Genomic DNA, 13,110 nt, shown 5'->3' with positions numbered 1-13,110 from the left:
CCCTAGATGTCTTATCATAAATGAATAAGTGTATTATTTATTGTTCTTCATTTCGGTTATGTGATATCATCATTCCTGGCATGGAGTGGAGTGGAAATGGGGATAATAGGAAGATAAGGAAAAGCCACAGGCAAATCCCCCATTGTTTTCCATATCAGCACACAGGACTCGTTCATACTGAACAAAACGTCTCACAGTGGGTTGGATCACAGGACACCACCCACACACCTTGTGGTTACCTCTTCCTCCCCTTCTCTACATATCAGATGCTGTTCCAGGCTGAAACATCATTTTGTTTTCCTGTTACTGTCTCCGAAAAACCTGTAATGGATATTCATTCAGTGTGTTTGCAGAACTCATGTTTCAGCTGGCCTACCAGTGCATTCCTTGTTTGGAGCTAAGAAACCTCTTTAGGATATTTAATGGCTCCAGCTGATTTAGTGATCTGGCTGTGTGCCTGTTTCTTTGAGTCAACTTAAGATCTGTTTCCTCTGCTAGGTTGGCAAGCTGATCCAAGAGGCAGCGGGAAAGAGTAACCTGAAGAGGGTAACGCTGGAGCTGGGAGGAAAGAATCCCAACATCATATTTGCAGATGCAGATTGTAAGTTTCCAAGTGTCATTTTGTGGGTAACTTTGTGTTTTTTTGTCACTGACAGTTGGTGGTCTGCCAATGTCAGCATGTTTTTAATTACTTAATCTAGGTCTTTAAGTCTGTAAATTAAAACCTACCCGGCTGAAATCCTTCAAAATGTCCAAAACGTACTTGTGCTATGAAAACCTCTGGATGGATGTGTTTCATATAAATTATAAGTGGCTCACCAAACTAGGGTGCAGAGGCTTTCAAATGCTTTCAACAGGCGTGAGAGGGGCTCTCTGAGGCTGTAAATCAAGAGAATGGACCCTGACTCAGTCGGGTGCTTCAGCCGAGACCCATAAATCACAGGGGGCCGTTAACCCCTTGTGTGCAACAGCAGGGTCCCGTCTGTAAGGTGTCAGGTATCAGATTGGCCCAGGATAGCTTCAATAACACTGCAGACATAACTTCTCTTATCAGATTAAGGTTTCCTAATCTAAGTTTAGCCCAAATCAACGCTGGGTTCTGAATTATCAACCTTAAAAATACTCATTCAAACTTTACTAGTTAATAAGTACATCTGTGCTTGTGAAACACTTGCCATACAGAAGTTTATTTTTTAATGAATAAGTCACTTTATGTGCTTATTGATGGACTAAAATCTGCCTTACCCTTCAGTGGACCTGGCTGTGGAACAGGCCCACCAGGGTGTGTTTTTCAATGCAGGTCAGTGCTGCACCGCAGGCTCTCGCATCTTTGTGGAGGAGCTCATATATGATGAGTTTGTTCGGAGGAGTGTGGAGCGAGCCAAGAGGAGGATAGTTGGCAGTCCTTTTGACCCCACAACTGAGCAAGGTCCACAGGTGAAGTGAAAAAATCAATTTCACTTATCATGTTTTATCTTCCCTTTATGTCATTTTCATATAGTTTTTAAAAAATTTTTTTTATTATATCTGCCTCCAACAGATCAGCCGGGAGCATCAGAGCCGTGTGTTGGAGTTCATCCAGAGCGGCATCAGTGAAGGAGCCAAGCTGGAGTGTGGAGGCAAAGCTCTGGGCTGTAAAGGGTTCTTCATTGAGCCCACAGTTTTCTCTAATGTGAGGGATGACATGCGCATTGCTAGAGAGGAGGTAAAAAAAATATAAAGACCTGGAATTTTAATTTTGTGCAACTAATATATACATACATGTATATATATACTGTATATACATGTATATACATGAGCCTATTTGTTATGTCTTCTGACACTAATTTTGACTGCCGATAATGTTAGGCTCTCTCTATCTCAATAATAATTTGACTTACACGTCATTGTAACTGGACATATTTTAGTCACCATGACAAAAGATTTCTTCTGTAAATCTGTTATGTCAAAGTAAAAAATCTGAATTTTAAGGAGATGAAAAGATGGTTAAAGCGGTTAAAAAAAATAGAATAATTTTGAATATGGCAGCTAAATACAATGTACAATATATCCAACCAGTGAGCAAACATCACAAACGTATCCTAAAAGGCTTCAGCACCTTCCTACTAGGTCCATTTCTGGTGTAAAACATTGTTTAGCTACTTGATTCTCAAAACCCATTTTTGCTGTCGTTGTTAAAGGTCACATGAATTAGTAGTTTGAGTCCTCAGTACTAAATTCTTAAATGTATTTTAAAAGATACATTTTGATTTATGAAATTTAGTTAAAACTGCAGAATTACAAACTTCTATGGCTGTCAAAGGTACTTAAAGACCTAAAGGAGAATTTAGGCACATATGCAATGATAACAAGTGTGATAATAATTAATAACTTTGTAAAGGAATAACGAATAATAAATAAGTGTGAACTGAATAAAATTATGACGCTATAACAATAAGTATCAGCGTATTAAATGTGGAAAAAAATCACAATAATGAATTTATTTCAGATTATGTTTAAAATACAAAGAAATCAATTATATCTGGATATATTGACAAACATGGAAAAGAACATTTGCAATTTATATTTAAAAAACAAGTAAATGATAAAAAGTATTAAATGTTATTCAGACAGAAATGAATGAAAAATTAATGTAAGAATAAGAATATGTCCATAAAAAAATAAATCATTCCTTTATTTTGTGGTGTGGTTTTTTTTTTTTTTGCCATTTATATTTTTATTTTTTATTTTTTATTTATATTTACATATTCAGTCTTATTTTCTCTTTGCAGATGTGTTCTTTATTGGGTCATTTCTCTTTATCCAGTCTTTTAAATTAGAGATTTTAAAGATTTTCCAGGAAGCATTCTGATGTCAGATCTTGATGTGTGTCTTCTGGCAGATTTTTGGACCAGTCCAGCAGATCATGAAGTTCAAAACTATTGAGGAAGTGATAGAAAGAGCCAACAACTCAGATTATGGTTTGGTTGCTGCTGTATTCACCAATGATATCAACAAAGCCATGGCCATTTCTACAGCCATGCAGGCCGGCACCGTCTGGTGAGTTCACTGGTTTGTTTCTTTAGCTGGAATCGGTTGTATTCTTCATGTGAAATATATCAAACATTTCAGTCATCCAGAAACTGTACACTGGCAGTGTGCCTCCTAACCATCATTACACGCATTACAAGATTGTTTTCTTTCCCTTTTTTCCTTCACTTTGTTCGCACAGCTTAGACATTTAACACGTTGAGACATCACATGCAATGTGCCAGCACAGGAACCATAAGTTCATATAAATGGACACCTAATTTCAGTATTTGTTTAAAAGAAATTATTTTGAATTGCCACTTGTTGAAATGACTCAGAATTGTTTTGTTTAATTTTGTAATCATGTGCAGATGGTTAGGAGTGAAAGCAGAATTATAGTTAACTAACAGTATCTGCCAGAAAGGTTTCACCACTTGTCAAACTTGACCGCTTCAGTCTGGTAACTGAACAAACATTTATTCTTCCACTTTTTCCTTCATCCTTGACGTGTCCCACTCACCATCTCACCACCATCCAACATCACACATACATAACAATATTTTTTATTCAAAAACCTCCTAAAAGCATCGATGATTCGTTGTTTTATCATCAACATTTTCTCAAGCTGCTTGTTTATTCGGTTTAAACTGGCTCTAATAGTTATTTTTATGTTGTTGTGTTCTTTTGCATCTTTGCACCAAGCCTTTATCAGACAAATGTAATTCAACAAACCTACAAGTATATCATCTGATTGTGGTTTGTTGTGCTTGTTAAAAGCCACTAGAATTATACGATGAGGGTGAAAGATTACAAAAATAGCAGTGATGACAGAAACTAACTTTACATCCATCTTCCTAAATGCAGCTTAAGTTACACTTTGAAGCAAACCACAGGAGTCATATGCATGAGAATGATCCATGTTTTGTGTATTTCCCAGGATAAACTGCTTCAACGCTCTGAGCACACAGTGTCCATTTGGAGGATACAAAATGTCTGGTAACGGGCGTGAATTGTGAGTACAATTTGGCTGGCAGCCCACTTAATATACACAAATTAAACACAATATCACAAATGGTGACTTTGTGTTTTGAAAATCCACTTTCCAAAATTGCTTAACATGACATTAATCTTTATCTAAGAGGATATTGCAATATTTCTACTCTGAGAGTCTACAGCAGTGTATATACCATACCTCACTGCTGCTGTCAGCTTGGCATTTTAAACAAAATCGTTACTATTTCCTGTTTCAGAGGAGAAAGCGGCCTAAGGGAGTACTCAGAAGTGAAGACCATCACAATGAAGATGGTCACCAAGAACTCTTAAGGCAGCAACACTTTTCTGGGAGGAGGCAGCGTCTTCCTCATCGTCACTGCCTCTTGTCAGTCCGTCCACTGTGGCAAACCACACCAACCGTCAAAACTCGTTATCTTTGTGGTATCTACAGGTTCCTCTCACCTGCTGCCTTTAGTGCCCGTCTCAACTTGACCTTGCTTTCAGCCTTTCCCTGTGTAGACATCTCCAGGCCTCAACTGGTGACCACTGAACCACCCCCGTTTCTATATACCTCCTCCACTAACATCACTAAAGCACTCACAGAAATGATTAGGGTGGCTGCTCCGACTTCAACGTTCAAGATCAATAACCTTCCCAGCCACTGATTTACTTTCCAGATGCTGGATGCTCAGAGACTCAGTCGCCGCACTTGCAATAAGGCTTTTACATGCTACTTGTTCTGTGTTGGGAGGCAGGGTTTTTTGTACTGTGTGGTATGATTGTCAGACTTCATGTGTCATTGGCTTCATAGAGCTTCGGCTCGTTCAAGACCACTGATGTTGTCAGCCTCAGACATGAATGGATGAAATGTTAATTCACAATTAAAATTGATTTCTAATTGTCTTTGTTTATATGTTAGCTCATATGACTTAACACTGTATGTAAACCTTTGACCAACTTTAACGTGAAAGATTTTAAACTCCTAAAAACATTTTACTCTCACCTGCTAAGAGAGGAGTAGATGTATTTTAAACTGTATGTAACTGATTTTCATCAATGTCCATCTATGTTTATGTTTATACAATTATATGCTATAAAATTATAAAATGACTGCAGTTTGTTTGTTTTTGTTGTAAAACATTTTTTTTTCCCCTGGAAATGTTTGTTATCTACATTATTAGAACTATCAAGCTGTTTTAGCCTCTCAAAGGGTCGAAGCAGCTAATCTCAGAGGACACACACTAGCTAATAACAGCCACAAACAAAAGAAGACCACTTTCCCTACCAGTAAACATATCACTGGTACAGTTGTTAAGCATCATTTGGCAAACTTTAAGCCATACATACTTCATTCAATATTACAGCAGAAAATTAATCTGCGATGGCCTGGCGAGCTGTCCAGGGTGTACCTTGCCTGTCGCCCAATGCTAGCTGGGATAGGCTCCAGCTTCCCCACGACCCTGAATTGGATTAAGCGGTCCAGAAAATGAATGAAATGAAAAATTAATCTGATTCAGAACAAAATACACAACAAAAAAGACACATTACCACCCACAGAGTCTATCATTATGCCTTTCAAACACAGCAGTATTTGTATTCACTGTTCTGTGATAAGCAACCACTTCCCTGCATTCTGACTCTGGGTTGGAAGTTATAAATGAACACCTACATCTTCAGCCTCATTCGAGCCCCCCAACATGCCTTGTGGATAACTGCACACGCTTTCACTCTCACAAGTTGGCTGAACATTTGTAAAGATAACCTTAACAGTGGCTAAAAAGATTAATTAATGAATTAGAAAGACTATTATATAATCAATAACCCACTGACTCAGTTCTTTAAGACACTGCAGAAAGCAACAAAAACAGTTAGGTCAGTCCTTCAGAACAACCTGATCTCTCTCTGAAACACCTGTTCTCCGTCTGTACAGTCTCTCTAAGGTGAGGTCACATTTCACCTTAATCAGCTGGGAGAAAAACTCTTTTATTAAGTGCATGACAGAGCAAGTTTTGCTTCCACACCAGATGCATGAGGGTAAAAGAGGGCAAGCCATGTTTTCTCACAAAGTGCTTTTATACTTCTGTGTCTTAAATAACTGAATGAATAGTAACTTTCATCTGTTAACACAGGTAAATAAGGTAGGCTACAACACATAAGTTCAATTTGAAAACTTATTCATATTTAAACAAGGACAAAACTAATTAAAATGAACAGTTTTATTAACAGATACTTTAATCTACATTAAATTTCATATCCATATACATCTCTTTCTATCTATCCATTTATTTATTTTACCGTGTCTTAATGTAACTCAATTTTTCTAACTTGGGACAAAACAACTACATACACAATTTGTCTTCTTGCTGTTCAACACATCACAAGTCAGTTTTATGTTGGTTGTATGTGAGTTATTGTGATTTGTGCTAGTGTTTTATATCTGTCTTATTGTCTTCATGTTCAGCATTTTGGTCAGCCATTGTTGTTTTTAAACATGCTCTATTAATAGATTCTGGATTTGGATTTTGGAAACATGTAAAAGATAGGGCACACTTATGGGTGTTTCATTAATATAGTGTTGTTAAGTAACTTTGCACTGGTATTTATTACAGACAGGAGATAGCTCATCGAGAGGAGTGACAGTAATGACATTTAAAAAGGGAAGAAAGTGGCTCAAATAACTCCCAAAAGAAAGAAGTTGCATAAAAATGACTTCTGACTTTTACATTTGACTATCATGGCTTTGACCTCAAGTGCACCCTTTTCTCAGTTTTGGTTCATACTACAGGAAATGAGGAGCTTACGCTCACAAAAATAAATTTAAAGGATGATTTGGAAAAAAAAAACCTCTTTAGAGATCTTTCCAAGGTATTTTGACCTGTCATGGGCCAGAAAATGGCAGCATTAATGATGACACTGCTATATTCAAAGGGGAAAGGTATGATTTTGACATTATAGGGACATAAAATTGGTCCACCAGTTCAAATGTTTTATGGGACTTACAATACACACTAATTTCGAATCACGTGTCGACAGAAAATCTGAACTAGCAGAAATTTATGATCCAAAATATTCTATTCAGTGACTGACATTGAAGTCTGGTCTTTATGTCGAACTGAATACAGGTCTAGTTTGCATAATGTTTTCCATGATTTTATGCGATGAAGACATCTGCTGCCATAGTTGCTTCACATCAGTATTGTACACACCATGATGCAAACTTCTTTCATCAGATAAAATGCTCTTCAATTAAAGAAAGCCACTTCTTATATTAATCAGCTTAATGAAACCTTGAAGGAAAATGTGACCATTAACAGAATTATAAGCAATGGTAAACTATTGTTACACAGCACATTATTATCCTTATGGTTCTAATATTTCTGAAAAAGAAAATCTTAATGTGATCATTACATAGAATGTGTGATGTAAGGGGAAATGTTAATGATTATTTTAATTTAGTTCTCATTTAATTGAAACTTATGTTAAAATTGTCTTCCTTTTTGTAGAGTTTTGTATCAAATAGAGATGTCTTTTTTATTCTGTAAAATATTATCAGAAGGTCAGATCAACACTTCATTTTGCCATATTATAGCTGATTAGATTTCTGTCAGTACATATAGATCAAGTTACAACTCTGTCCACTGGTTATTTCTCTGAGCTTATATGGGAATCCCAATCGTCTCCCACACCAGTCAAGACGTGGTCTTTCCAGCATGTCCTGGGTGTTTCCCGAGACCTCCTCCTGGTATGACTTGCCTAGAGCACCTCAACAAGGGGACATCCAGGAGGCATCCTTACAAACGTCTAAGCCATCTCAACTGGCTTGTCTCTTAATTGTTCTGTGAATCATCACCTTAACATGGTAAAGGTGTTTGAACCTCAGGGTTTTGTTTTCTCCCCAAACTATTGAAAGAAACGCACTAATCCCAGATGAATAATGATGGGTGCTGGACCAAAAAGGCAATCAAGGATGAAAAATTAAAGTCTGTGCACAAGAAGGTGCTTCTTTATTAATTTAAATGTGTGACACAGGCTAGTTCCCAAAACATCACACAATTAAATGTGGACTTTATTTTTTCAACTTTGTTGTCTTGTTCATCAGCCTGAGTAAGACCTCCCAAGACTGAGTTGCCTCAGCGCAAGGGCCAGACTAAAAGCAAGTCTTTAACCGCAATGTGCAAGCAGCGAGATGATTTAGATGGTTCTACTACAACAAGAAAACTGGAGATACTTTCTGAGATCAGGCCTGGGAGTGGTGCTTGCTGGCAAGCAGCTGGTGGCCAGGCCATGGCATCTGGGGCTCAGTTCAGTCCTAAAACGCCACAGGGTGCTCCTCTAAGTGCGTCCACTGCTAAGGGGAGGAAAATGGTGGTCAGGTGTAATGTGCTGGGTGGTGTCTGAAGGTGGGACCCTTGATGAGCCGATCCAGCTGCGCCAAGGAATGTTGAAATTTCCTCATTCAAAATTTCATTTAAGAATAAGAGGAATAAGAGAATAAGAGGCTACAAGTCTGCAATAAGTTGATGAAAAGGATAATGTCATCTGAATATTTTCTTTCATGTGATTCCAGAAATAACAGACCATTTAAATGCTATCAGTGCCAATATATCAATACAGATAAGTGAGGATGTATCCAGAATATGACTTGAGTCATCAGAAACATGGTTTTGGCTGGTGTTACTGTGGAAGATGAATGTGTGAAATAACACTATGCTGGATGTTTTGAAAAAACAAAAAACAACAACAACAACAACAACAAAAAAAAAAAATAAAATAAATAAATATATATATATAAGATAGATATTTTTAGCATCAAAGGAAAAAGACGCTATAATATGTGTACTTTTTAAGGTAAAATAAACTGTATTAATACAAATAAAAAAGTAAACCAATGAAGTCAAAATGACCCTTTTGACATACCATATTTTCATAGGGTGTATAGGTAGAATCACAAAGTCAAGGGCATCAAGTTGGAAACAGATCACACACTGACAGGGATGCTCACCCTTTTCCCGGATGGACATTAAATGATATTTTCTCATATTTTTCAAGTTACCACACAACTGTTGTGGGACAACTGTCACTATATAGGTTTTATAAGATTCTTCACCTTTTTTTTTTTTTTACTGAAGTCACTTTATTGTACTAAAATCACACTATTCAAATAACAGCTTAAACATAATGTAGTTTTAGAATGTTGTGCTGTGTGTGCATGTGTGCTAGTACATTTGTGTGTGTGTTAAAAATGTGTTTCTTCTCACTAAAATGTTGTGCAAGCTCCTCTGTACATGCTTTTCATTCCAGTGTAATATGAATCAGTACTCATAAAGTAAGGAGATTTAGAGAGCAGAGATTCCTCCACACAGCGATGTTGTCACCAGTCAATGCCTGCAGCATGTTTGATATTCAAAGATGTTGAAAATCAGAACAATAAGAATTAAAATGGATCATCACACGTAGACATAAGCCAGGGCCTTATTAACCCTGCTGGGTCACCTTGAATAGGGTGTATGATGTCGAAAGACTAGAAACACCAATGAACCCATCATCAATGATGATATATCAGAGACACACCAGAGGTATATGCTAGGAATTAGGAATGACATAAAACTTTCTCTCCTCTCCCTGAGCCGTCACCTTATCGTGGTGGAGGGGTTTGTGCGTCCCGAAGATCCTAGCAGCTATGTTGTCGGGGGCTTTATGCCCCTGGTAGGGTCACCCATGGCAAACAGGTGTCTAGGGGAGGGACCAGACCAAGCACGGCTCATAGACCCCTATGATGACGACCAACCTGGGCATGAATGTTCCCTTGCCCGGACGCGGGTTACCGGGACCCCCCTCTGGAGCCAGGCCTGGAGGCGGGGTACGAGAGCGAGCGTCTGATGGCCGGGCCTTCGCCCATGGGGCCCGGTCGGGCTCAGCCCGAAAGGGTTACATGGGCCCCGCCTCCCGTGGGCTCACCATCTGCGGGAGGAGCCGTAGGGGTCGGGTGCAATGTGAGCTGGGCGGCAGCAAGGGGCGGGGACCCTGGCGGTCCGATCCCCGGCTGCAGAAGCTGGCTCTAGGGACGTGGAACGTCACCTCTCTGGTGGGGAAGGAGCCTGAGCTTGTGCGCGAGGTTGAGCGGTTCCGACTAGATATAGTTGGACTCACCTCGACGCATGGCTTGGGCTCTGGAACCAGTACCCTCGGGAGGGGCTGGACCTTCTTCCACTCTGGAGTTGCTCATGGTGAGAGGCGCCGAGCAGGTGTGGGCATTCTCATCAGCCCCCAGCTTGGTGCCTGTACATTGGGGTTTACCCCGGTGGATGAAAGGGTAGTTTCCCTCCGCCTCCGGGTGGGGGGACGGGTCCTGACTGTTGTCTGTGCTTATGCACCGAACAGCAGTTCAGAGTACCCACCCTTTCTGGGGTCCTTGGAGGGAGTGCTGGAGGGTGCTCCTTCTGGGGACTCCATTGTTCTGCTGGGGGACTTCAATGCTCACGTGGGCAATGACAGTGAGACCTGGAGGGGAGTGATTGGGAGGCATGGTCCCCCCCCTCTGAACCCAAATGGTGTTTTGTTATTGGACTTCTGTGCTCGTCATGGATTGTCTATAACGAACACCATGTTCCAGCATAAGAGTGTCCATATGTACACCTGGCATCAGGATTCCCTGGGCCGCAGTTCAATGATCGACTTTGTAGTCGTATTGTCGGACCTGCGGCCACATGCCTTGGACACTCGGGTGAAGAGGGGGGCGGAGCTGTCAACTGATCACCTCCTGGTGGTGAGTTGGCTCAGATGATGGGGGAGGAAGCCGGTCAGAGCTGGCAGGCCCAAACGTGTTGTGAGGGTCTGCTGGGAACGTCTGGCTGAGTCCCCTGTCAGAGCGAGCTTCAACTCCCACCTTCAGCAGAGCTTCGAACATGTCCCGGGTGAGGCGGGGGACATTGAGTCCGAATGGGCTGTGTTCCGTGCCTCTATTGCTGAGGCAGCCAGCCGGAGCTGTGGCTGCAAGGTCGTTGGTGCCTGTCGTGGCGGTAATCCCAGGACTCGTTGGTGGACACCAGCAGTGAGGGATGCCGTCAAGCTGAAGAAGGAGTCCTATCAGGCCTTCTTGGCCTGTGGGACTCTGGAGGCAGCTGATGGGTACCGGCGGGCTAAGCGGCATGCGGCTTCGGCCGTTGCCGAGGCAAAAACTCGGGCATGGGAGGAGTTCGGCGAGGCCATGGAGAAAGACTTCCGGACGGCTTCGAGGAGATTCTGGTCCACCATCCGGCGGCTCAGGGGGGGGAAGCAGTGCTCCATCAATACTGTGTACAGTGGAGATGGGGTGCTGCTGACCTCAACTCGGGACGTTGTGGGTCGGTGGAGGGAATACTTCGAAGACCTCCTCAATCCTACCAACACGTCTTCCCATGAGGGAGCAGAGCTGGTGGACTCAGGGGTGGACTCTCCTATCTCTGGGGCTGAAGTCGCTGAGGTGGTCAAAAAGCTCCTTGGCGGCAAGGCCCCGGGGGTGGATGAGATCCGCCCGGAGTTCCTTAAGGCTCTGGATGCTGTGGGGCTGTCCTGGCTGACACGCCTCTGCAGCATCGCGTGGACATCGGGGGCAGTACCGCTGGATTGGCAGACTGGGGTGGTGGTCCCCCTTTTTAAGAAGGGGGACCGGAGGGTGTGTTCCAATTACAGGGGAATCACACTCCTCAGCCTCCCTGGTAAGGTCTATTCAGGGGTCCTGGAGAGGAGGGTCCGCCGGATAGTCGAATCCCGGATTGAGGAGGAGCAGTGTGGTTTTCGTCCTGGTCGCGGAACAGTGGACCAGCTCTATACCCTCTCTGGGGTCCTGGGGGGGGCATGGGAGTTTGCCCAACCAGTCTACATGTGCTTTGTGGACCTGGAGAGGGCATTCGACCGTGTCCCCTGGGGGCTCCTGTGGGGGGTACTCCGGGAGTATGGGGTACCGGACCCCCTTGTACGAGCTGTCCGGTCCCTGTACGACAGGTGTCAGAGCTTGGTCCGCATTGCCGGTAGTAAGTCGGATTCGTTTCCGGTGAGGGTTGGACTCCGCCAAGGCTGCCCTTTATCACCGATTCTGTTCATAACTTATATGGACAGAATTTCTAGGCGCAGCCGAGGGGTTGAGGGGATCCGACTTGGTGGCCTCAGGATTGGGTCCCTGCTTTTTGCGGATGACGTGGTCCTGTTGGCTTCATCTGGTCGTGATCTCCAGCTCTCGCTTGAGCGATTCGCGGCCGAGTGTGAAGCGGCTGGGATGAGAATCAGCACCTCAAAATCTGAGACCATGGTCCTCAGCCGGAATAGGGTGGATTGCCCTCTCCGGGTCGGGAGTCAGGTCCTGCCTCAAGTGGAGGAGTTTAAATATCTCGGGGTCTTGTTCACAAGTGAGGGAAGGATGGAGCGTGAGATCGACAGACGGATCGGTGCGGCGTCTGCAGTAATGCGGGCTCTGTGCCGGTCTGTCGTGGTGAAGAAGGAGCTGAGCCAGAAGGCGAAGCTCTCGATTTATCAGTCGATCTACGTTCCTACCCTCACCTATGGTCATGAGCTGTGGGTCGTGACCGAAAGAACGAGATCTCGTATACAGGCGGCTGAAATGAGTTTCCTCCGCAGGGTGGCCGGGCTCTACCTTAGAGATAGGGTGAGGAGCTCAGTCATCCGGGAGGGGCTCAGAGTAGAGCCGCTGCTCCTTCGCATCGAGAGGAACCAGTTGAGGTGGCTCAGGCATCTGGTCAGGATGCCTCCTGGACGCCTCCCTGGTGAGGTGTTCCAGGCACGTCCCTCGGGGAGGAGACCCCAGGGAAGACCCAGGACACGCTGGAGGGATTACATCTCTCGGCTGGCCTGGGAACGCCTCAGGATCCCCCCCGCAGAGTTGGCAAATGTGGCTGGGGAGAGGGAAGTCTGGGCTTCCCTGCTTAGGCTGCTGCCCCCGCGACCCGACCCCGGATAAGCGGCAGAAGATGGATGGATGGATGGATGGATAAAACTTTCTCCTGAAGGAGGCTTCTGAAATCAAGAGCATGTAGCCTTTATAGCAGTATTCCTTAGTTAATTTTGTCTTCTAAATATGATAGTACTTGAGTTCCTTAGAATTTCTTTTCACAC

At 43.0% G+C, this 13,110-nt stretch overlaps 1 protein-coding gene across 1 annotated transcript in view; it reads left to right on the top strand.

Annotated features, from left to right (window-relative positions):
* The window catches only part of aldh1a2 (aldehyde dehydrogenase 1 family, member A2), a 29,494-nt gene extending 24,401 nt beyond the window's left edge, over nt 1–5,093 (top strand). The window contains exons 8-13 of the mRNA XM_079253303.1: nt 499–601; nt 1,253–1,437; nt 1,541–1,705; nt 2,882–3,039; nt 3,947–4,021; nt 4,260–5,093. Of these exons, the coding sequence (XP_079109429.1) occupies nt 499–601; nt 1,253–1,437; nt 1,541–1,705; nt 2,882–3,039; nt 3,947–4,021; nt 4,260–4,332 (759 nt within the window). The 3' untranslated portion in view covers nt 4,333–5,093. The remainder of the gene's footprint in view (nt 1–498; nt 602–1,252; nt 1,438–1,540; nt 1,706–2,881; nt 3,040–3,946; nt 4,022–4,259) is intronic.
* Nucleotides 5,094–13,110: the final 8,017 nt, after the last annotated feature.

This window comes from Telmatherina bonti (genome assembly GCF_933228915.1).
Source record: "Telmatherina bonti genome assembly, chromosome: 1".
NCBI lineage: Eukaryota > Metazoa > Chordata > Actinopteri > Atheriniformes > Telmatherinidae > Telmatherina > Telmatherina bonti.
This window is presented reverse-complemented; position numbering and strand designations above follow the sequence as displayed.